The sequence below is a fragment of the Telopea speciosissima genome, chromosome 8, assembly GCF_018873765.1.
Source record: "Telopea speciosissima isolate NSW1024214 ecotype Mountain lineage chromosome 8, Tspe_v1, whole genome shotgun sequence".
Taxonomy (NCBI): Eukaryota; Viridiplantae; Streptophyta; class Magnoliopsida; order Proteales; family Proteaceae; genus Telopea; species Telopea speciosissima.
The window spans coordinates 61,396,282-61,421,830 of NC_057923.1; the positions used below are offsets into that span (position 1 = coordinate 61,396,282).

The following is a 25,549-nucleotide window of genomic DNA, read 5'->3' on the forward strand; positions in this document are numbered from 1 at the left end:
GGGGACTGATGAACAACAGGTACCGCCTCTTTTGGACCCCATTTGCAGCCCCCTACATTGACCTCATGTTGATGGACATGGGGAAGAAGACCTTAGTACAAAGTGCGGTCGAGAGAGCAAGACAAGTGATCATATTTGTGTATGACCATGGGCATACCTACAGATGCTGAAGACAAAGTATGGTGGGGATTTGGTTAGGCTGGGCATTACTCGATTCGCTACCAACTGCATTGCCTTGAAGAGCTTTGAGGCAAAGAAGGTAGGACTGAGATCTATGTTCGCTTTAGAGGAGTGGTATAGTTGGAGGGAGTTGGATTCTCCAGGAGGCAGAGCAGCCCAGTCGACCATATCTAGTGAGTAGTTCTGGACCTGAAGAAGGTCGTTATATTACTTGAGCCAGTGGTAAAAGGTATTGTGGATGGTCGACTCTGAGAAGAAGCTTACCACCCACACTTGTATGCTATAGTGGAGATGATGAAGGACCACGTGGCAGTAGCGATACCACATGGTGATATGAGCTACATTCAGATAGTTTAAGATCGCTGGGAGAGGCAACTTATGCATCCACTGTATAAGGTTGGTGAGTTTTTCTTTTATACTACCTAAGTCAAATTACTTTCCATTTACAACTTCATAAGCATGACAAGTTCTTCATGCCATTCCCAGCCTATTTTCTCAATCCTAAATACTAATACAAGCTCATACTTAGGATGGATAAAAACTAATAGATGCAGTGTAAGATGAAGTGGCCAAGTTGGGCCTAACCCAGATGTACAGTTGGCCTGCAATAGTGAGGTGAACTTGTAATTTCTTAAATATTTATAATCAATGCAATTACTCCCATTAGTAGACTGATGTTGACTTGTCAATGTTTGAAATGGACAAAGATGAAGATCTTCAGGGATGCACTTCGGACTTTTGGCGGTGCTGCTGCAAAGTCCGGTCGAGAAAATACCACTCTAGGCTCATTGACTTAATTTCTTAGTTAAATTCATAAAGTATGTATCCAAGTACAATCTCGTACTAAGAATATTCAAATGTAGGTGCATGGTAGGTGCTATATGGGAGAGATGCTCCTAGTTTGAGGAAGATAGTAATTAAGGTGCTCTCCTAGACATGTTCCGCCTTTGGATGCGAGGCTGCGAGCACAACTGGAGTACTTTTTTACTTATCCACTTCAAGAAGTGAAACCAATTGGGTTATAAACGTTTGGAGTAGTTTGTGTATGTGACTATATGTACTACAACGTGATATTGAAGATACAACATAGACGCATGGACATGGACAATGGCAAAGACCCATTCGAGCCAGCAACATCTTCATAGTGGAGTCAGATGAGGAGGATCCATTGTACGAGTGGGTGAGGGATCGAGGTGACCTCGTGATGGATCAGACCGGTGGTGGGACCAACCCCGAGATTGTTATTAGATGGGTGCTGATGTTAGTGAGTTCATGGCTTCTCTAGAGGGTCGAGTTCACGAACAGACACCTCGACCTTTTGACTCCTAGCCTGGCGGGGATGATGAGGATGTTGAGTTGTCGCATTCCTGTTCCACACTCGCACATTGTCATTGTCATTGTCTACTGGTGATAATGACGATGGCGATGGTGGTGGTGGTGGCGATAGATTTGTGAGCCTTCAAGAGGAGTATGAATAGACAAAGGTGGAGTTGGAGCCTATCTGATTCACCGGAGAGCCTCAGTTTGTTCATGCTACATAGGATGCCAGCCATGGTACACATGCCCCCCCCCACCACCATAGTACTAAAACTCGCGAAATTTCGGTCGAGAAATCGAATATTTCGAGTATCTCGACCTCTCCGAAACGAAACGCAAGTCCGATATGAAAAAATGCAATATTTCGATGAAATTTCGGTAATCTTGTTTCGGAAATTTCGGAAATCTCGGTCATTTTTGGCATTTTACACCCACAGAAAAATATCATATTTCGACGAAATTTCGGTATCTCGGAAATTTCGGTCAGACCGAGACACCGAAACGAAACGAGATTTAGTACCATGTTATGCAAGTTATTCCAGAGGCCCGTGCCATAGGTTTAGACCAGATGAGGAGCATAACAGCGTTGACATGGAGATAGATGTTTCTTCCTTATCTAGCACACTTGGAGGCCTTAGTTTGGAGGGGAGTAGTGGATATGGTGGGTATGGACAGCCGGTACAGTGGCGTCCACTAAGGGTGTCAATTTGGATCCGAAACCGTATACTGAAACTGAAACTGAAACCGACCGCATAAAACCATACCAAATCGTATCATTACAAATTCGGTACGGTACGGTATGGTATGGGAAAACAATATTTCCCTCGGTACCGTACGATATCGATTTATGTACTGATACATACTGTATTAGAGGGTAAAATTGTAAATTTAAATATTATAACTAATTGATGCAGCTCCAAGTGCCCACATCCGTAAGAAGAAGTCTTGAAATTAGGGCTTAGTTTGGGAGCCATAGCTTAGGTTTGCAATTCTAGTATTTTTCCATTCCATACTTGGTTTATTTTTCTGTTTTAAATTGAACTGATTAAAATTGGTGGCATCCAATTGGTTCAATTTAAGTGATTTAGTCAAGTGTCTTTTAATTTAAGTTAGTAGGGACAATTAGGTCTTTTTACTTTAAGTTTTAAGTTATTTTATGTTTAGCAACACCCTTCCACGATTTTTGAAGGATGTGTTTAAGTTGTATTGGGTTTTGGCCTTTGGCCTTATTATAAATAAAGTAAATTGTGGGAGGCTCCCCTACAGTTGAATATTTGAAAAAAACAAAAAAAAAACAGAATTGTTGGCTGCCATTGCTGCTGCTCCTTTGCTCCTTGTGAGTGTTGCCTTGTGGTTCTGTCAAGGAAGAAGGGTAGGTGGATTTCCTACGACTCCTTATGCTGTGACGGCTGGAAGGTGGTTCTATCCTTCTATCACAAAGCTGCTGCCTCCATTGAGGATCTTCTTCAACCAGTAAGTTAGTTATTTAGTTTCATTCATCCCTTTCTTCTTCTAATCCTCCATCCCAAACCTACCCCATCCCAATCGATTCCCATAAAACCTAAATCATCTAAGTTCTGTCCAGCCCTATTTTATCAGTCAAATCCCCTCAAATCTCAGACATAACATCCTTACAATAAACCTTCCACTCGACCTAGCTTGCTGCCCCATCCCCAACAGCTAAACCCTAATTCCCCCTCTTCTCTGTAAAACCTAAATTCAACCTAAAACCTATCCAGACCTAACTAGCCATCCAATTCAGCCCAAATTACAGTCGAATCTCCCTCTCCCTGCCAGTGATACTCGACCAGAACCCCAGCCTTAAAATTCCACTAAAAACCCTAGTTTCAGCCTAAATTCTAAAACCCAAAACCTGAAACCCTAACCCTAATTTTCTGAAATTCAATTTTTTTAGTTAAACATCATCCAAACCTACATTATTACACTCCCTAAAACCTGCCTATTAAAACCGTATAAGAATTACCCCATTCCTCCAAGCCTAACCCTAGAAATTTTCCTAAAAACCCTAATTCTGCCCATTCGAACCAGCAGCCCCCTTTGAGATCCTGTTGCTTGGCCTCTAATAGGATCCTTCTCCTATTTAGAGCTACATTACTAACGGGATTATGAAAACGTTAAACCCTAATGCCTAATCATACTAATGGGATTATGAAAACGGAAAACCCTAATGCCTAATCATCCTTTCGGCCTTTCCCTTTCCTAAATCCTAAAGCTTCAAGCTTGTTCCTTGTTGTACTCTCTCTTTGCGGCTGACAGTGCAGTTTCCCTTTCCTAAATCCTAAAGCTTCAAGCTTGTTCCTCATTGTGACTCTCTCTAATGTAGTCCTAGAATAGGAATTAATCCCACTAGGAACCAAGTAGAACCAAGCTTAGGGTAAGCCTGCTGTTTAGGGCTGATTAGGGGCTGTTTTAGGGCAAAATTAGGGTTTAGGATGGGAATTTGGGAATGGGGTTTATAGGGTTTTAATCTGCAGGTTTAGAGGGTCATTATGATATAAAAATATCTGGATTTGGGTAGGTTTCAAAATTCTGCAGATTTAGGGTTAGGGTTTCGGGTTTTTTTAATAAGGTAAACAACTAAAATTATGGTTTAAAGTAGGATTCAAGGGCAGGGGTTAAGGTCGACTGTTAGAGGGGCTAGGGGGAAGATTCGGTTGCAATATGGAAGGTTTCTGATGGCTGAATGTGTCCCAGCAGAAAATTAGGGTTGTTAGGGTTCAATGGAGAAGAGGGATCTTAGGGTTTGGCTGGACAGAATGGGCAGCAAGTCTGGTCGAGTGGGGGAGATGGTACGGGAAGGCTGTGCTCTGATTTTGGTGTAAAACAGAGGTAGGATGATGGCTGGATAATGCCTAGATGATCTAGGGTTTTGGAAATTCAAATAGAAAAACAAGAGGGATCGAATGGGTGAGGGAAGGAAACTAAAAACAGAAATTTAAATCTCAACTTACTATAGGATTCCACCGGCAGCAAGTTAAGGGATGAAGGATGAAATCACCTTCGAAGAGAGACCCTCCCAGCCATCACGGCGTAAGGAGTCGCAGGATTCCACCCACCCTTCCACCTTGTTAACCCACAAGGATGCACACACTCTTGAAGAGCAAGGAGCAGCAGCAAGACAACCACGAATTCTATATTTTAATTTCAAATCTCAATGTGGGGGAGCCTCCCACGGTTGCTTTATTTATAATTAAAGGCCTAAGCCAAATCCTAATACAATCTAATCTCCTCTTCACTTAAAATCGTGGAAGAGATCTAATTACAATCAAATTACTAATTTAAAACAGTAAAATATCCTAACTACCCCTACTAACTTAAAATAAGAGAATCTAACTTAAAAACAGCTAATTTAAAGTAGATCCCATGTTAGCCAATAGGATATAAGGACCTATTGACCGCTAGGAACACTTCACTTAAATTGGACCAATTGAACCAATTGGATGCAACCAATTCTAAACCGGTTCAATCTAAAAATAGGAAAATAAACTAAGTATTGGGCTAATCCCGTATGCAACCTATATGCCCCTAGTTTAGGCTCATTAAAGTGGCCTAATACATAAAAAACCCTTGGGAACAAAGGCCCAACATGTATATAACCCAACCCTAGGCCTATTTCTAAAGAAATAAGCCCTATTTGGTGATCATTCTGCATCACTCTCTCTGCGGCTGATGATGCAATGCTTCTGGCCTTCTTGCTCTTCCTATTTGAGCACCAAGACAACATTGGGAGGATGCCTCAGACCAACTGGGATCGTCATATAGGAAGCAAAGGTAGCCCTTGTTGCAGAAAGCATTTGAAACATGACTAGCAACCTTTACGGCACAAAGATTTGTAGTTAGTAGTTCATAAGGAGCTACAGTTCACTTAGCACCTTAGGGGTAAGTTTCAGATAAAGTTACTAAAATCTGTAATATTCAATTCCGTGATGAACCATGCGAAATGGTGGTGGTATCATGTAAACAAAAAATATTGGATTTGGAGGATATGGATTCCTTCATCATGTATTTGCTAACGCTTTTTGAGATCAGAGAATGAGACGTGTTTTTACATGAAAGGCAATATCACCGTTTCCGATACCGAATATGTACCGTTTTCTCTAATACCGTTTAAAAACCGAATCCTTACCGTACCGAAATTGCACTGCATCGGTACGATATCGGTATTATAAATGCACATCTTACGTGGTACGGTACAATATCGGTGTTTGGTACCTATTTTCTGTACCATACAGAAATACTGATACCGTACCGATTGACACCCTTTCTGCCCACCATCATTTTCCACAGAGACATCCAGTGTCGGGTAAGGTGGGTTTGATCAGTATGCCTCTTCATCATATTCATTCCCCATTGCTCATGATGATCAATCATAAAGTGTGTCATCTTTTGTGGGTAGCATCTTCTTATTCCCAGGCCCCAACAACTATATCAGCCCGGTGCACCAAGCAGCTATAGTGGATCCAAATTTGCATAATCTTTCCGGATGTTCTATATTTGAGGTTGGGTACCTGGAGTGTGTTGATGACGAGACCTATTAGGCTACTGTGATGGACTTTGATTGCTTCTTTAGACATAGCCCGACATGGCCTTCGCTTGTGAATTATGATAAGAGTCGAAGGAATAGTTTTGTTTGTGGCAACAATCTTCCTTGTCTTTCGAGCCCTCTTGGAACTCTCTTTCTGGTACTGCCATAAAGTAGGAGTAACGGCTTTGTAGGGGCCTTCTGAGTTTCACCTTGGTTGACGGTTGTACACTTGTGGTTGTAACACTCGTACCCTTGCACTTATACTTGTAAGTTGTAATACTTTGACATTTAATAATAAAAGGGAAAGAGAACGCTACTTGGGTGTGTGCGGTGCACTGCCCTGCGCCTAGACACAGGGGCACGCGGAATGACCGCTGTGCTCCCATGGAAAGGGGGAAATTCCTGGGGGCACGACGGTCATTCCGCACGCCCCTTTTTCTGGGTGCAGGGGCTGCGCATTGCATGTGTCCAAGTAGCGTTTTTTCTCCCATAATAAAAATAATATTAAATGGTTTTTCTTCATTCCTAAATTGTAATGCATATTTTAGATGTTTTCATTGAATTTTATGTGTTATAGTACTAAATTATGTGTTGCATAGGCTTTATTTGAGAAAGTATACAGCCAAGGTATGCTGTACACCTAGGGTACGAAACAAAAGTAGCATTTTAAGTGTGTTTTTTAACAATCTAAAGGTTCTATTATGTTTAAAGATGCTTAATCAGGGTGTCCTTGTTTGGGCTAAAGGCCATTTGACCACCGAAATGGTCAAACAAAACCAACTACGCAAACATGCAGGGTTTCAACCAGGTTTTGTTCGAAATCCGGAATATTTCAGTTCGACATTGATCGAAACCGATTCCTTGAACCTTGGACGAGTGCAGGTAAAGAAGCCAGTCTAAAAGTGGAGGATTACATTAGCATCTTGAAAGTTGAAACATAGCTTGTATGCAAGAGACTAGATGGAAGGGCAAACAAGCTAAGGAATTAGATGACGATAAACTTTGGTATACTAGGGATATAATAGAAGTGAGGTGGGAATAGTGGTAAATAAAGATTTAAAAAATGAGGTTGTAGATGTTAAAGAATTGTTGATAGGATAATATCCATCGAACTTGTGCTAGGGAAACAGATAATCAATATAATTAGTGCTTACGCATCCTAAATAGGATTGGATGAAAATATTAAAAACCGATTTTGGGAATACATAGATTAGTTCTAGGAATTACTAAAGGAGAAAAGATCATTATAGGGGGAGATCTAAATGGACATGTTGGAAGAGATAGTAGTGGTTATAAAAGAATTCTTGGGGGATATGATTTTGGAGATAGGAATGAGGGGACTATTGTGGCTTATGATTTATTAATAGTAAATATGTGCTTTGAAAAGTAATTCAGTTGCATTAGATACTAATCCCATATGGAGGCCTATGCGCGAGCTTGGGAAGCCCATAAGGTGCTGTTGGCAATCCAATGGGCTGAAATTGACCTTTGGGTAGTTATATTATAGGTTGGCCTTTTTTTTTTTGTGGTTTCACTGTAATGGGTCTAATTTATAAGCGTCTATAAGGAGGGGATAAACTTCGTGATGCAGATTCATCACCAAACTGGGCTTCTTTGATTAGAAAAAAATTTAGGGTTGGGTTATATACATGTTGGGCCTTTGATCCCATGGGTTTCCAATATAATAGGTCATTTTTATGGACCTAAAGTTTGGGTAATAGGGTTGCATACAGCATTAGCTGTTTTAATTCCTTATTTAGTTTTATTTTTATGTAATTAGTGGTCATGTGATCACTTAAGTGATCATGTGACTTGGTTAAATGGTCATGTGACTATTTGATTGTTTTGTAAGTTGGACTGGATTAAGACTCTATAAGTCCTGCCATGTTTTGAGTCTATTTCCTTCAGTATTTCAGTTTCGTAGTCAGTTTAAGTTACCTAATAGGTTAAGGATTGGGTTAGGTCTTTCCTTTTTAGTGTAGGAGTCTATTTTGTTAGTTTTATACAAGGTTGTAAGGGGGACAAGTATTGAACATGAATTTTGATTAATGAAAAGCTTTTTGCTGTTCTTCTTCTCCATTGAAGATTTTTGTCTTGTGTTTGATCAAGGCTGGTGGGATTGGTGTTTGATCTAATCGACACTTTGCGGTGTGAAGCCCGGGTGGTTCGTTCAAGCTGCCTTTGTTTTCTACTGCTGTTACATTCAAGTTCTGGTTCAAGTTCGGACTTTTCAAGGATCTCTCATTCAAACAAGCTGCTGCCCAAGTACTGCTTCAACAATTAGTAAGTTTGAATCATCCCAAACCCTAGCCTTTCTTCTTCTAATTCTCTAAACACCCAAACCCTCAATTCCCGTCTTTTCTTTCTTTAATTTTCGAACCATATTTTCTGCACAGGCCTTTCTAGCAAATCTAGCCGTGGGAATCCTTTAAACTTTGACCGAGTGCTTCCCAGCTCCTCTGGAGAACTCGATCCTAGTTTGGACAGATTCTGTACAACCCCCTAGAAATCCTTACTTCTCTCTTCTTCCAAAACCCTACCCTAACCACAAAACCTTGCTGTCGAGCCTATAAACAGTCATTGGTTTGTTAATGGTTAACGTAACCTTCACTGTAAGACTCCTACTTGCTGCCTAGACCAAACCCTACTATCAAACCCTAACCTCACTAAATTCTAACCCTGATTTGACCAAAATCACCTATTTTGACTTAGCCGAACTACCTGTTCAGATCAGATCCTGGTTATTGGTTCCTAGTTTGATTATTCAAACCTAGGACCACATTACTTGGTAACATGATTAGTTATGGGATTCCAATCTCGTATATCACTGCTCAACAACAGCATTACTCTTAACATTCATATTCTTACTCAAATCATACTTAGTTGATGGGGTTGTCTTACATATTTTAAGACCTTCTAAAATTCCTAATCTGACTCATAAAAGAACCCTTTAAAGGGCATACCCAGTGCACGAGGCTCCCGCCACGCTTAATCACTCTAATACAATAAAGTAGATAAACACAAACAGAACTCTATCTAGCTATTAAGTATACTAATCTATCTCAAACACTTATCCACTAGTCCTTTATACTAAGTTTTGCCCCACTTGTAAATTAGGCCCATTACAATGAAACCCAAAAAAATAAAAATAAAAGGCCCAATTTATAATATAACTACTCAAAGGTCAATTTCAGCCCATTGGACTGCCACCAACACCTTTTTTTTCTTCTAACTAGTAGGATTGATAGGCTTTTATGTAAAGATTGTAAGGTTATACAAAGGAGAGCTTAACCACACAAGAGTGTATTTACAAATTATCATGTTTTATGTTGAGGAAAATAAGTGTATGAAAAGTTTATTTCATAAGATTTTCCTTTGTGTAGGATGGAATGCTTAAACATAAAAGTACCTATGAGATCATTTCCCCGGAAGATATTGGGCTACATCGATCTAATGAATCTGGCATTGTCCTTGGAAAACTTAGGTATGAAATACTTTATTAACTAGTATTCTTTTACATGCACCTGTCTTATACTTTCATGATGGTTTTAGTCTCATTTTGGTATGTGTCTTTGTATTTCTGTAAGCTTTCTTCTCTAAATTGACTTTCACCTATAACAATTGCATTAATTTTTTTTCGATTTCAGAAGCTGTTTGTCTCGACTGTTACTAATTTTTGGATGCTCCTTGAAAGAAAAAATTCTCATATTGTGAATAGCTAGCTATCTTTTATATTTCTTTGAAGTGATTTTCTTCAGAGGTGGATCTGTTGTAAGGGTTTATCCAATCTGGAGAAGCCATTGAATCTCATTGATGTTTCAAAGTGGTCAATTATTTTCTTGGTAAGCAACAAATTGTTGATATCCCAAAATAAGAAGATACAACAAGCCTATTGGAGAGGCAAAGCCAAACTAGATTTCAATAGACAAAAACTAGTTTACAACATCTACAAAGAGACAACCCAAATAACTGGTTATCCTCCCGAAAGAGTGCTATTCCCATAACTAAACATAGGCTGCACCTGTTAGAGTATATGTAATAAGGGTACTTTAGGAACTAGTTTGTTGTCTAGTTGCCTTATATTGTAATTTCTCCATGGAACAAGAACTCGCGAGATCGTCGAGATCTCGCAAATATTTCGCTAGTTTAAAAGCTCGAGACGAGATGAAGGGAGAAATCCCATTTTATTCTAACTCGGTCCGAATCTTGACCCGACCGAGAGGCGAGATCTCGGTGGTTTTGGTCAATCTCGGTGGGAAATTTTGGTATACAACCTATTTATGCAAACCTTGGTATACAAAGACACTTATTTATGCCACCCAAGATCTCAACCCGACGAGATCTCGACTCAAACACCATTATATGAGTGCCAGATCTCAATCAAGAGGCGAGATCTTGGTGGTTTTGGTCATATCGGTGGAAAATCTTGGTATACAGACACCTATTTATGCAAAATTTGGTATACAGACACTTATTTATGCCAGAAATCAGAACAAACACTTATTTATGCCTAATATCATTTAAGATAGTATTTATAAGTAAGCAAATACCCCCTATCTGAATTGAAGAAAAATAGTTAAAAAATCAAATTCCAAAAGGATAAAAAGTCAACCCCCAGTTCAAGAACAAAAACTGGATTTTTTGCGGTAGATGCAATTTTCAACTTTCTAATACTGGGGTTTTTTCAAATCTAAAAATTCTATAAATCTTAATATGGTAAAACATTGCTAAAAACCAAAAGTGTGGTAAAATATTCATTTCTTTTGATGTTCAAAAAAATATTTTCATTCAGAGCGATTTTGATAGCATTCGCGCATACCAAATTAAGTTTGACTGGTGCATAACTCCTTCAATATAAATCAGATTTAAGCAATCTTGGACTTGTTGGAAAGCTTTCGAAAAAGAAAGTTTTCCAACAAGTCCAAGATTGCTTAAATCAAATTTATGTACCGGTCAAATGTCAAAATCGCTCTGAATGAAAATATTTTTTTGGACATCAAAAGAAATGAATTTTTTACCACACTTTTGGGTTTTAGCAATGTTTTACCATATTAAGATTTATGGAATTTTTAGATTTGAGAAAACCCCAGTATTAGAAAGTTGAAAATTGCACCTACCGCCAAAAATCTAGTTTTTGTTCTTGAACTAGGGAGTTGACTTTTTATCCTTTTGGAATTTGATTTTTTAACTATTTTTATTGGATTTAGATAGGGGGTATTTGCTTATTTATGAATAATATCTGAAGTAAATGAAATACAAATACAAAAACATTTACTTAAATCATATTAGGTATAAATAAGTGTCTGTCCTAGTTTCGCTAGTTTTTGGCACAAGTGTCTGACTACTAAGTGAAACTCCTATTTGGACTTTGATTTTTCAAAATCTGATAGTAGTTAATACCATTGTGTTTAAATGGCCCAAAGTAGGCTGCATACTAACTTTCATGACCAAACTAGGTCTAAAACTCACCGAAACCAGCCTTCGAGCTCCAAAAAAAAAAAAAAAACAACCCCAACTCGTCGAGATCTTGGCCGAACTCGCTCTTTGGACAGGTCGAAACCTGTACTCGAGACGAGTTCTTGAACCTTGAATTTCTCTTTTGTACCTTTTACCTCCCTAGGGAGGTGTATGCAATTTCTTTCATCTTATTAATGAAGTAATTTAGGTGTGGTAGAGACAAGACTCTCACAACATTCCAACGAACTCTCTTCCTCTCCATTTCTTTGTTTCCTTCTCTCATATTCTTCTTTTTTCCTTTCTTACATTCATTACCTAAAACCCAACTTGGTATCAGGGCTCTACGGTTTGAGAGTCATTTTCTTTTTCTTGCATCTCTATTTCCTCTCTTTGAAATCCTAAGGCACAAAGGATTCCAAGGAGGAAGTTGCTATGAGAATCGATTGAATTAGTATGGGATAGGCCTTGTATAATGCCTACATGAAGATTTCAAGTTAGCATTTGAGCTATTTTGAAGCCTACATGAAGATTCCAAGTTATCCTTTGTTGATGGAAGGTGCTGTTAGTGCACAATTCTTTTTCGTGTTGACTGCCATGTACAGCCAGATTTTATTTTCTCTCTCTTTTTTGCATTGGAATGCAATGTATAGTGCTTTTCAGATATGAAATGGTTATGGAATGCTTCATAGAGCTTTTTGAGTTGTTATAAGATGTCGTTACTCCAGATTCGATTTTCTCTCCCTTGCTGATTATTTTTTTTTGGGTGGTGGGACTGTGTGTTTGGGTTGAGTGTGTACTCCCCATTTGGTTTGGACTTTTTTCCTATATTGTTGAGTGTCTTTCTACACTATGTCTGGGGACAGTGGATCTACAGAGACCTCTGGTGGTCTTCGGCTGACTCACAACCGACTTAACTAGCCACTCAGTTAACATTTGAGAATCCCCACACCCCGATCTCTATTGTGAAGTTGGATAACACCAACTACTTAGACTAGGCTCATTCTGTGAAGCTTTGTCTCCGGAGTAGGGGGAAACTTGGATATATTACTAGCACCATACAAGCTCCAGTTGCTAGTTCTCCTACATATCAGAAATGGGAGACCGAAAACTCCTTGGTCATGACTTGGCTGATTTTTTCGATGAAACCTGAGATTGGGAGAAGGTTTATGCGGAAGGAAACTGCCAAGGACATTTAGGATAGTGTTTCCAAGAGTGGGTCTCTGCCAAGGTTTACCAACTTCTTCAGAAGATTATCACCATGCAACGGGGTAATAGGACAATCTCTGAGTTTTACAATACTTTTGTTGGCCTCTGGGAGGAATATGACAACTATCGAGACCTTCAACTGACCAATCCCGAGGGTGAAGCTAAGGTATACTGAACTCTTGAGAAGGAGGGTGTTCTTTTTCTTCTTGGTGGATTGAACCCAGAGTATGAGCCCATCCGTATACAAATCTTGGGCAGGTCTCCTCTTCCATCCTTAGATGAAGTGTGCAGTTATTTATAGAGTGAGGAGACTTTGAGGGTAGATATGGAACCTGCTTCCTCCCTTGAGCCATCGGCTCTTTCTTGTAGCTTCCAGAAAGATTGGCGTGGTGGTGGTAGAGGCAAGGGCCACCCCGTGGAGATGGCAGAGATAGGCCCAAATGCACCCATTGTTGGAGACCTGGGCACACTAGAGAGAGGTGCTGGCCTCTTCATGGCCGTCCTCCTGGTACACGTGGTGGATCTACTGGTGTTTGTGGTGGCCGTCGAGGGGGAGCTAGAGCACATTCTAGCATACATGCTGATTCCAACTTACTCACTAGGGAGGACTCCACCTAGCATCAAGTTTCCCTTAGCTAAAGGGAAAGCGTGTCTCTTCAAGAAGGCACTATATGGTCTCAAAATGATCCCCAAAGGCATGGTTTGAGTGGTTCAAGCAGGCTATTTTGAAGAATGGGTATTCCCAGAGTCAAGTTGACCACACTTTATTTACCCGACGAGGTAATGGTACCATCACAACTCTTATTGTCTATGTTGATGACATTATAGTGACTGGAGATGACAGAGCTAAGATAGGTAGGCTGAAGACCTACTTGGCTCTAAGAGTTTGAGATTAAAGATTTGGGTCCTTGAAGCTACCTGCCTGGAGAGATTAGCTGCCTAACCAAAGAGAAGTTCAGGGATTACTGCATTCGATCAAAACAGGAAGGGCTCTGCTACAAACAACAGGAAACATGAACAGTCAGAGGTTGCCATGACTCATAGTTGTCAAGGCGATGAGCGAATCAAGGCAGGCGAGGGATGGAAAAACTTAAGGCGGCACCAACCAAGGTGGCAAGGCAATACCAACCAAGGCGACCAAACAAACCGCCTGGATGCCTAGGCGACTCCTTGACAACCTTGCCATGACTTATACTTCGACTTTGGCTCCATATTGGATCCTTTCCTTCTTCAGTTTGCTTTCTCTCCAGGATGCTTTCCAATGGTGATTGGTTAGAAAAGAAATTGGCAAACCCTTGCCTCACCACAAACATTGAACCGTATTTCTGGGGAATTGAAGTGTCAAGGTCCAATAGGGGAATTAACATATGTCAAAGGAAGTTTGTTCTTAATTTGTTGAAAGAGATAGGGATGTTGGGCTACAAACTAGCAAGTTCTCTTATTGAGTAGAATCATAAACTAGGAGAAGATTGTGGTCCCTCTCTTGTTGATGCAAGGAAGTACCAGAGGCTAGTGGGAGTGGTGAGCCAGTTTATGCATGCTCCCAAGAGTGGGCACTTGGATGTTGTATACTGCATTCTCAGATACTTGAAGTCCTCTCCAGGGAAAGGACTATTGTATGCCAAGCACAATCACTTGAGAGTAGAAGGTTTCATAGATGCCGATAGGGCTTGATCCATCTCAGACAGAACGTCTACATCTGGTTATTGCACATTTGTGGGTGGTAACCCAGTCACATGGGGAAGCAAAAAACAGCCTATTGTAGCTAGATCCAATGCAAAGGCAGAATTTAGGGCTATGGCTCATGAAGTTTGCAAACTCATATGGTTGAGAAGTTTGGTCCAAGAGTTGGGGTTTGATACTGAAGGACCCACGCGGCTCTACTATGATAACAAGACAGCTATAAGCATTGTTCACAATCCGGTGCAATATGACAGAACAAAGTACATCGAAGTGGACCACACTTCATTAAGGAGAAGATAAATTCTGCCTGCATTTGCACCCCTTTTGTGAAGACTGGTGATCAATTGGTGGACTTCTTCACCAAAGGCTACTTCTCTCTAGTTTGGTACCCTGGTATGCAAGCTGGGAATGCATCACATTTATTCTCTAGCTTGAGGGGGAGTGTTAAAGTTTATGTAATAAGGGTACTTAAGGAACTAGTTTGTTGTCTAGTTGACTTGTATTGTAATTTCTCTTTTTTACCTTTTACCTCCTTAGGGAGGTGTATGTAATTTCTTTCATCTTATTAATGAAGCAATATATTAATTTGCATTTCTAGCAGTCTGTCTAGTACAATCCAATTTTCAAACACTGGTTTTTGAGGTGTAGTGCTGTACACTAGTTGCACTCTTGCTATATCTGTGTCTTACCTTTCGATGATAATTTGGTCTTGTCATCTCATTCTCATACTTGTAGATGGGTGTAATGGAAATCATGTAGTGACCAGTCATTTATCTTTCTGGTGAGAAACTGCAGTTATCAAAATTACATTCTTTCTATCAGAAACACTTCCTCTAAAAGGCCAACCTTATAGGAAAAGGAGGAAACAATATGTATATCATATAGGAGCTTTAATACGGCGGACTATCCGAAGGGGGACACGGGTAGATAAATAATTTTTTAACACCTGCCTGCTCCCCGAGGGACTAGATACCGTGACCCCTATCCGCTTTGATACCATGTTGGAACCGCTTCCTTTAAAAGGCCGACCTTGTAGGAAAGGGAGGAATTATATCATACAGGAGGTCTAACATGGCGGACTATCCAAAGGGGGACACACGTGGATAAATATTTTTTTAACACTTTCAAGCAGGTATATTTGCAGGAAAGCCATGACAATGAGATGGGGAACTTATGCCATTGTGCACTGGCATAATTAGAAAATTTGTAACCATATCATGGGACCATATTTGTTAAGGTGATTCCAAGGCAACACCTACACGTCTGGGTGCGCCTTGATGCCCAAGGCGATCAAGTGCCTTATGTTTCAAGGTGCCCATACCTAGATGACGAAGGAAATATATTTATAATGTTGAAATCATGCCCAGGATTTGGAAAAATACCTGGAATATGGCAAATATAACTGTAAATGTGGAGGTTTGGTAACCACAGGAGCAGTATTGAATTGTTGGAAAGATGTAGGTTTTTAGACTCATGCAGCTGCCTTCAGTTTTTTTGTGTTTTGTTTCATATTTTTCCCTTAAAACATGTAAAGTAACATTCTATTTATTTTTCCTCCAACACAGCGGACGCCATGCATTGAAATCTCGACTTCTGGAGGTATATCATTTGCTTTTTCTGTGAGAACTTAATGTGCTTGTTCAGTTTACAATGACTGCCTCTACCACTAAGCTGGGCTGCTTATAAAAACGTGCTTGTGTAGATGTAGTCTATAACTTTCTGTGTCCTGCTTTTTCAGCTTGGTTATGCATTAGATGACAAGGATCTTGATGATGTATTTTGGCGCTTCAAAGCAGTGGCTGAGAAAAAGAAGGTGACACATTATCAGATCATATTCTGTTGTAATGCTTATTATTTTACAAAATTTTATATTCTTTTGGAACAGTTATCTTTTGACCTAGAGTGTGATTTTATGTCAAGGAAGTTTCTAAATGCCAACTTCACTGGAAACTTTGGCCTGTGAAAATGTAAAAATTTTTGGGGGGAATTTTGAAATAACAAATTTTGTTGTCCATGTTTTTCTATGATTAACAATGAAGATTTTGTTTGCTATGAGAAGGGAAAGTAATGCAGTTATGGTGCAACCATAGAAGAAGAACTCGCGAGATCTCAATGAGTTTCTCGCTTTTTGAAGTGGTTGAGACAAGATGCTAGACGAGTTCAAAAAATACACCATCTCGGTTGAGTCAAGATCTCGACTCAACCCAGATTTCGACTTTTTTTCCTTTAGACTTCCAGAACTCGACAGATCTCGCGAGTTTTCTATCGAGTTCCAAATTTCGACCCTTTTTTTTTTTCCGTGAGCTGCTGCTGCCTCATTTTGCATATGGATTTCAACGTACAACCTGCCGGAGACTATATTCAGCTACAAAATTGAAGGATTTGCATCATATTTGTGATTCGGTCACATTTTATGGGCTGATGGATGTAATATGTTAAACAGATTGATATATTGTACACTTTAACATTTGTAATGTTTATTTAAGTTGTTTTATATTAATTATATGATTTGATTGCTTTTAATTACTAAATTATGTGTAGAATAGGGCCTATTAGTATGTCGTCGCCTACCAACCTAGGGTCCGAAGTGAAATTCCTATTTGGACTTTGTTTTTGCAAAATCTGATGGTGCCATTGTGTTTAAATGGCTTAAAATAGACTGAGTACCAAGTTTCAGCCCCAAAATAGGTCTAAAACCCATCAAAACCAGCCATCGAGTTGGAAAAAAAAAATTTACCCCAACTCGCTATTTTGGCTGGTCGAAACCTGTACTTGAGACGAGTTCTTCTTCTATGGGTGCAACATCAAGGTCCTGTTTAAATAGTACTTCGCAATGGGCTTTTGTTTTAAATATTTTTATTTGTAATATGCTCAATTATAAGGCCCAAATTTTAGTTCCATAGGGGGTACACAAATTTAGTTTTTAATATGGTATTCTAGTATGTGGGGTTGGTGCAAAGGTTAAGTTCCACTATTTCAACCTGTTGGTTGCGGGTTCGAAACTTGGAAACAGCCTCTCCTGCGAAGCAGAGGGTAAGGCTGTGTACATTTGCCCCTCCCAGACCCTGCAGTAGCGGGAGCCTTGTGCACTGGGTTGCTCTTTTTTATTTTTTTTTGTAATGCTCTATTAAACCTGACTAATAAGCACCTGATTTAACACCAAGATAGTGAAAGAATTTAATAAGAAATAGAGCCAGGCGGAAGTTCTTTAGGCAGCCATGGTTGCATGTCTAGTTCTAGTAACAGAAGAAGACCTTGGGGTTAAGGACGGAGGTTTTGTCTCTCCCAAAGAAGGGTAACATGTGCCCAAAATCTCGAGCCAAACCTGTGAAGAATGCCGAGTCAGTGGTTCATTCAGTTCTGTTGTATGTTATTGCGAACAGAAAAACAGAGGAAAACGATTGGCTCGTATGCAAGATAGAGGAACAGAGAATCAGAAGGATGAGAGGGTCTTGCTGGAAGTGGGAGAAGAACAGATGAGAAAGAGAGGGAGAGAGAAAATATCAGAACGGGATGGGTTAATCCAACAAGGTTGCAGCCATGTTTACCCATTCTCCTCTGTTTCTGGTTCTTCTTTGCAGTCCTTCCAGTTGGGTTTGGTTGATTTATGGCTCTGCATTTTTTGGATTTAGAAAGAACTGTTAAGGTGCTTTTCTCGATTACCAAGTATTCCTAAATTAAATGCACTGTTCACATTGCAAGGACTTGAAAAGAGTTCTTTCCTCTACTGCAGATCGTTGAAGAAGATGGAGAAGTAGCTAAAGAGATTGAAGAGTTCTGGACTCGATCCAAACGAACCAGAAGGAGAAAAACGCTGCGTCGATCTTCCGATCTTCGAAGGTTTCTGTCAATGATGGCAGAGGTTGAAGAGTTCTGGATTCTATCCCTTTATTTCACCGATCTGAGCCTCGTTTCTCCCCTCTCATTTTTCTCATCCTTAATTCTCTCTCTGTTTTGATTTTTTCCTTTCTCAAAACCCTCTTTTTTCCTTGATTCTCTCTCTTGAAACCCTTTTCCCTTTGTTTTCCCTGCAAAAGAATGGGGATGGGATGGAGTTGGAGTGGTGGGAGGAGAGAGATCGTTATGAGAAGTGAGGGAGGTCATTGCCGGAGTCGAGTGTCTCACCTTCACTGGAGAAGATGAAGTTCTGAGGAAGAAGAAGGCAACTCTGATGCCTTCTCATCGTTTTTTATCCATAGGGTATAAGGTTCATCTTACATGCATCCAAGGTTATTTTGGGGATTAAAAAACATACTAATAAACCACGTCACGACTTAACAGACGGACGCTAATGGCATGGGTGTAATAGTAATTTATTGTAAACTGTAGGGGATACGGGTGTAATTAGGGAAAGTCAATGGGAGGAATGTTTAATTAGGGCAAAGTACAGGGGAGAGGGATGTAATTTTTTCTAATAGAAATGGAGTGGGCATAGTAGTGGATAAAGATCTAAAGAATGATGTGGTGGCTGTTATAAGATTGGGAAATAGGATTATATCCATCAAGCTTGTGTTGGAGAAAGAGGTCAAATAATTAGTGCCTATGCACCTCAAGTAGAACTGGATGAAGTTAGTAAGTTACAATTTTGGGAACACATGGATGGATTAATGCGAGGTTTTAGTTAAGGAGAAAAAGTGATTATGGTTTTGGAGAGAGGAATAAAGAGGGGATCTTAGTTTTAGATTTTGCTGTAGCTTATGATCTATCCATTGTGAAGACTTTCTTTGAAAAGAGGGAGGAGCATTTAGTCACCTACAAAAGTGGGCATCATATCAGCCAAATAGGTTTCTTCCTAACTAGAAGGTTCGATTGATCATTGTGTAAGGACTGTAAGGATATACCTGGGGAGAGCCTAACCACTCAACATAGATTGGTGATCATGGATATGTGCCTCATTACACAGAATCGTAAGATAGGGGAGCATGTTTGCCCTGAGCAAGGTTTAAAATTTCGTTTCGTTTCCGTGTTTTGGTTTGACCGAAATTTCTGAGATACCGAAATCGCTAATGATATTGTTTTGGTGGACGAAACTAAAGTAGGGATTAATGGCAAGTTGGAGCTATGGAGATCAACCTTGGAATCAAAAGGTTTTAAGATAAGTAGTTAAAGATGGAGTATATGTTTTGTAACTTTAGTTACACTAGGAAGGTTATTGAGGTGGTGAATATTGATGAGAGGGAGATTCCACAAAGTGATTAATTTAGGTATCTGGGCTCACTCATAAATAAAGAAGATGATATAAAGGATGATGTTGCTTGGAGAATTAAAATAGATTGGTTGAAATGGAGAGGTGTGTCCAGAGTGTTGTGTGATCGGTGTATTCCTTTAAAGCTTGAAGGAAAATTTTATAGTACTGTCATCCGACCGGCTATGATGTATGGTGCGGAATGTTGGGCAGTGGAGAAGCGGCATATAGATAGACTAAGTGTAGTGGAGATGAGGATGTTGAGATGGATGTGTGGCAAAACTAGGAAGCCATGTTCAATGGAGGCCTTTAGATGCTCCAGTTTAGAGGAATGATTTGATTCAAATTGAAAGATCTAAAAGAGCCAGGGGCAGGCCTAAAATAACCCTAGGAGAGGTAGTGAGGAAACACATGCATAGCCTAAGCCTTCTACTATGTATGACTTCAAATAGAGCCTGATTGGAGAGCAAGCATCCATGTAGCCGACCCCATTTAGTTGGGATAAGGCTATGTTATTGTTGTAGTGATCGACGAAGCTTCTAGAAGATGGACCATATTTTTTTGGGTTTTTTATTCAGGTTTATAGGTTTCGGTGGACAACCGTTAGTCTTTTCGACCTCGACCTGGATCGACCAATAACCAGTACTTTTTTATTTATCCAAAACCGAAACTAGAATGTTACTATGTTAGAGGTAACATTTGTTCCGGTTTCAGTGTTTTTTTGTCGGTTCCATCAGTCTTTTCAAAATTTGACATTAACTCTACTAACTTCTAACACAAAGGACTCAAATAACCCCACAAATTTGGACTAAGCTAATCTTATTTGACTAATCTCTCTTTCTTAGCTTCTACCCATATTCTAGACCTATTAAAGTGAACAATTACAAAATAAAGAAACCCTTTGGACCAAAGGCCCAATACATATGTAACCCAACCCAAGGCTTATCCACTACAATAAGCCCGTCTCTGTGATTCTCCTGCACACACACTCACTCTTCTACATGCACGACCATGCACAAACTGACAAATATGGATCCATGCACACACAGTCTGAGACTTCCAGCATAATGATTTTTGTGCATTTCGTTTGTCTTTCGTACTTTCTGCTTACCACAGTTGTTCATGTTGCAGCATCTTTCTGACAGTGATATTGAAGCATTGATATCAGATGAAGTTTTCCAGCCAAAAATAATTTGGTCTGTGGGTGATGTGCAGGTCAATCCTAATCTTTAATGGATTTTGTTTGCTAACACTTCTTTAAAAAAAAATACTATTTAGTTTTATCAGGCATAATTCATTCAAACTAGTGAATCGTGATGACTCAGGTTACATGTGGAACTCTTGGCCTCTCTACAGCAACTGTCAAACTCATTGATGCTGATGGTGCAGAGCATGTTGCATGTTCAATTGGGACTGGTCCAGTTGATGCCGCTTACAAGGCCATTGATATCATTGTCAAGGTTTGAGATTAATATTTTTCCTCCAAAACTTTCCATTATTTCTTGATATAGTTTTTGAAGCAGTTCTATGATAGTGAATGTCAGTCAGCAAGGTTGGTGCAGTCCATGCAGTTGCATTAACTCTAAAGTATATTTTTATAAGACCGCTTAAAGGCCACTGTGGAGTTGGTCAATAGGAAAGTACATACATATAAACTGAGTGTAGCTATGATGGGGATGTCAACAGGGTTTTAAGCATCCTTCCATATCCTCTGATACTAATCAATATGTATTGATTAGTATCGGGTCAATATGTGACCCAATATGGTAGATACCTATCGATACACTCATAGATCTCTTACAAACTACAAAACACAATTCATGACTTCAAAACACTTGCCGAGAGTTCCTGTAACACATTCTAATATATATATATATATTGCCAAAATCAACTTGATTGCTTGCTTCTACTGGCAAAAGGGACTCTAGTAGTGTTGATTTCATCATCAGTTAAGGATTAAACAGGCTGCAATCAAGGATTGAAGCCAGATCTGCTCAAGAATATTATCTATCAAAACTTCTATTTTTTGCTCAGATATTGATTTTCATTATCATTTTTTGCAGTGGACCACTAGTTTAGTGAAAAGAACCTGATTGATTACCTCAAACTAGGTTTTTGTAATGATGTGTGCAACCCTAAATCTTCCCCAAACTGAAAAATTACAACTTTTTTGGTATTAGTCCATGTAAGAAACCTTGTCCTTTATACATAATCAATTGAATGCATTTGTCTTTGTTCTCCTTTTTACATATTACTTTATTTATAATTTTTTATGCTTCAAAACTGTATTTTGCATGTATCCTAAGTATTTCCATGCGTTTTTTTAGTTTATCTTGTGTATCTCTGATACGATACGATACTTGTCTTAAAATCATCCTTTTGATACGATACGCGATGCCGATACTTTAAACCTTGGATGTCAGTTCAATTAGTGGCAAGACTAGGAGAGTAGAATCAGAAATGTATGCATTGGAGGAAGTGAGGAACTAAGGTTTGGCACAATAGTCAATGATTTAATGTTTGATATTGGAATAAGGATCATTTCTGACTGATCTAATACAATTCTTATAACCATGCTTGATGCAGGGAGAAATTGGCTCACAAGGTTCTTTTCCCGAACCTGGGCCAAATGCTGGTCCAAAGGCCAGTTCCAGCCCAAGCCGCAGGCAGGTCCTTGCTGTCCCAACCTGGCCCTGCTGATTTTTTTTTTATATATAGTTCTTTTTGGGTCCATTATTTTGGAACACTTTCTGGATAAGACTTTTGGTTTTCTTAGTGTCTTTTAGAATTCCAAGAGTTAGTTATTTTCTTGGTTTATGTTTCCTATGTATTGGGGGCTGGGTTCAATGTTTTGTGGTGGTAATCTTGTTGAGGGGTGAGATCTTGTTTGAAACGTTCTGGTAAATACTTGGCTTCCAACTCACGCTTCATGTCTTTCCAAGTACTAGGTCCGCGTCTTCGAACTTTGAGCTTGTGTTCAATGTATCTCCACCAATTTAGAGCTTCATCGGCCAGTTATGAGTACGCAAATTGAAGCTTTCATGCCTCTTTGAAGCCACTCCAGTCAAAATAGTTCTCCACAGAATTTAACCAATCAAGGAGTTGGTATGAGTCCCTTTGTCCAGCAAAGTAAGGAACTTAAGGCTTCACCTTCTGAGGAGCAAAATAAGAACTGTCAGACATAACCGAGCTGAAGAGTTGACGTTGATCAATGGCCAACACTTGTTTATTCAAGACCTTTAATGAATCAACAATGTGTTGTAATGTAACAGAATTATTCTCACTACCAGCCATGCTCTGATACCAAAATGATGCAGCCATAAGTGAAGTTCAGTTTGTCAGTGAGAGAATATTGGCAGTTTAACACCACCAATGTTCCGATGAAGGCTGAACTCAAAGTTACATTGCCAAAGGAAGTTGATAGAATGCCAATCAAAGAAAAGGAACCTGAGAACAAGGAAGAAATGCATTCGACTGAATGGACAAAGGAAGATGAAACAACATTAGTCCACGAAGCGGAGCCTGAAGCTAAGGAAGAAAATCCAGCACTTGGCAATGACAATGAAGAGACAGTATTGAAGATTATACTGTTGAGGTCTACACTGAAGAGGTTGAAACAGTGGATGATGAGGTCGTGGTTCAAGAATTCGACAATACAGTTGAGTTGGGGGTTGACACAAAAGTTCAGGTCTCTTTGGAAACACCCTTCACCGCTGAGATTGATCCAGATGTCGAGCATATAGAGTTCATGATTCCACCAAAATTTTCCAATGAGAAAGGACCACGTTTCGCAGGCAGTGTTTGGTATGCATTCTTGAAATGCTTTCTAGGTTGATTTTGCATTCTCGGATGATAAAAATAGTTGTTTTAATCGCTCGAGAATGCGAAATCAACCTAAAAACCAAACACAGCCGCAAACTTCATTCCCTATGTTTCTGAGATGCCAGAAATTTTTTATTTTTTTTTGAATTGGAGAGCTTTAAATAGGGGGGGGGGGGGAGATAGGGGATGGGGATAGGCCCCAAGGTGGTTTGAACTCATGACGTCTTATTTGAGGAGTTGCCAGAATTTTATTTTGGGCTGAAGCTGAACATTCATCACATGAAGATTATTCCATGTCTCTACAAAACTCAAGGTCAAGCTTTTTTCAAGCAAGGGAGAATTGATGCACATAAGTTACATAATGGGCTTATTTTATTGGAAATAAGCCTTGGGTGGAGTTATGTATGCATTGGGCCTTTGATTCCATGTGTTTTCTTTGTAATGGGCCACTTTATTTTTTTTTTAAATGATGCAAGCCCGAGAGGGTAAGCAAGCCAAGATCGAATCTGGAAGAGAATAGGTAGGTATGAAAATATATAGCTAGATTGTAGAGCTGGAGTCCCACCTAGGCCAATCCGCAGGAGTCCCACCTGGGTTGTTGAGTCTCACATCTCTTGTTTCTAACGAGCGGATTTTTTGTTTTCAAAAATTCTGGGTTGCCTTTGAGAGCAATCAGGACTTGCATTATATAGGGATAGAATTCTTGAGTAAAACACAATAACATTAAAGAGACTATTCCAAAATCCCTTTGAAATTCTCCATACATAGATAACAAATCCTAAACATAGATATCTGCCCTCAAGACAAAGAAAACTAAACCCAAAACATTGAACCCCACCTCCAATACATAGGAAACATAAACCAAGAAAATAACTAACTGTTGGAATTCTAAAAGACACTAAGAGTACTAAAACTCTTCTCCAGCAACTGTTCCAAAATAATGGACCCAAGTAGACCCAAAAAGAACTATATAAAAAAAAACACTCAGCAGGGCCAGGTTGGGACAGCAAGGACCTGCCTGCGGCTTGGGCTGGTGCTGACCTTTGGACCAGAATTTGGCCCACGTTCTGGAAAAGAACCTTGTGAGCCAATTTCTCCCTGCATCAATGCTAGTGGTTGATGGGAGAGGAAGTTGACAGATGGTTTAGTCATGTACCATGAAGACTGTCATCCTTCCCATTATTTGCTGTGCCGAACCCTTAATGTCTTTTTATTAATTTTACTATTTGTCCCCCTATATTGATTATCACTATCCCCCTTTAGGCATTTTGTTGGACTGCAAATCAGAAGGTACTACTATAGTACTATTTTTAGTGCCATAACCATCCTCCCTAAAACTTAGTGTTTTTTGAAGGGGATGGTCATTGCAGGACACAGTTTATTTGGGGTGGGAAGTATTGTCCTTTGGGTGAAAGGTCTGAATTTCCTTTTTTTCTAACTGTTTTCAGAGATCTGTAGTACTTCTTGAGTACTCCATGAATTCAGTAACTGAAGGCATCGATGCAATAGCCTCCACAAGAGTTCTAATACGACCAGAGAATGGCCATACATCCACTCATGCACTTACTGGAGAAACCGTTCATCGTACTTTCAGGTATGGCATACTTATGACTTTCCCTTGAAGACCATTTATTTTTATCAATATCAACTTGCAACTTGTCTTTTGCCAGTGGAACTGGTGCAGGAATGGATATTGTTGTCTCCAGTGTCCGGGCCTATGTCAGTGCCCTTAACAAGATGTTGGGTTTCAAGGAAACAGCTGCATCAAAGGAGTCAATTGACAATTCTGCGTTGAAGGTTCCTAGTGAGATTTCTCAAGTGTCTTTTTGATGTTCAGTGCTTTATCTTACTGTTGTTTGATTGTACTCTCTAGTTGGGTTGCGACATGGCTCGGTCGTGTTCTTCAACATTTAATGGTGTTGGAATTCTTTGAACTTTCTGTGCATTTATGCCTTTTATTCCTAGGTCCAATCATATAAAAATTGTGTTAATTATGAAAATATCCAATAAATTTGTGCTTAATATTTTGCAAGTTCATGCTCTTTTGGCTGCAAACAATGCTTGAATCAAGCAAATAACACTAGTATTAATCGGAGGTAAATTGCTCTTTTGGCTGCAAACAATGTCCGAATCAAGCAAAAAAGACTTGTATT

At 39.5% G+C, this 25,549-nt stretch overlaps 1 protein-coding gene across 1 annotated transcript in view; it reads left to right on the top strand.

The window, feature by feature from the left end:
* LOC122671366 (2-isopropylmalate synthase A-like) overlaps positions 1-25,341 on the top strand; it is a 48,138-nt gene extending 22,797 nt beyond the window's left edge. Inside the window, exons 6-12 of the mRNA XM_043868529.1 lie at positions 9,427-9,527; positions 15,955-15,988; positions 16,128-16,202; positions 20,706-20,789; positions 20,900-21,034; positions 24,845-24,990; positions 25,067-25,341. Coding sequence (XP_043724464.1) covers positions 9,427-9,527; positions 15,955-15,988; positions 16,128-16,202; positions 20,706-20,789; positions 20,900-21,034; positions 24,845-24,990; positions 25,067-25,226 — 735 coding nt within the window. The 3' untranslated portion in view covers positions 25,227-25,341. The remainder of the gene's footprint in view (positions 1-9,426; positions 9,528-15,954; positions 15,989-16,127; positions 16,203-20,705; positions 20,790-20,899; positions 21,035-24,844; positions 24,991-25,066) is intronic.
* Positions 25,342-25,549: the final 208 nt, after the last annotated feature.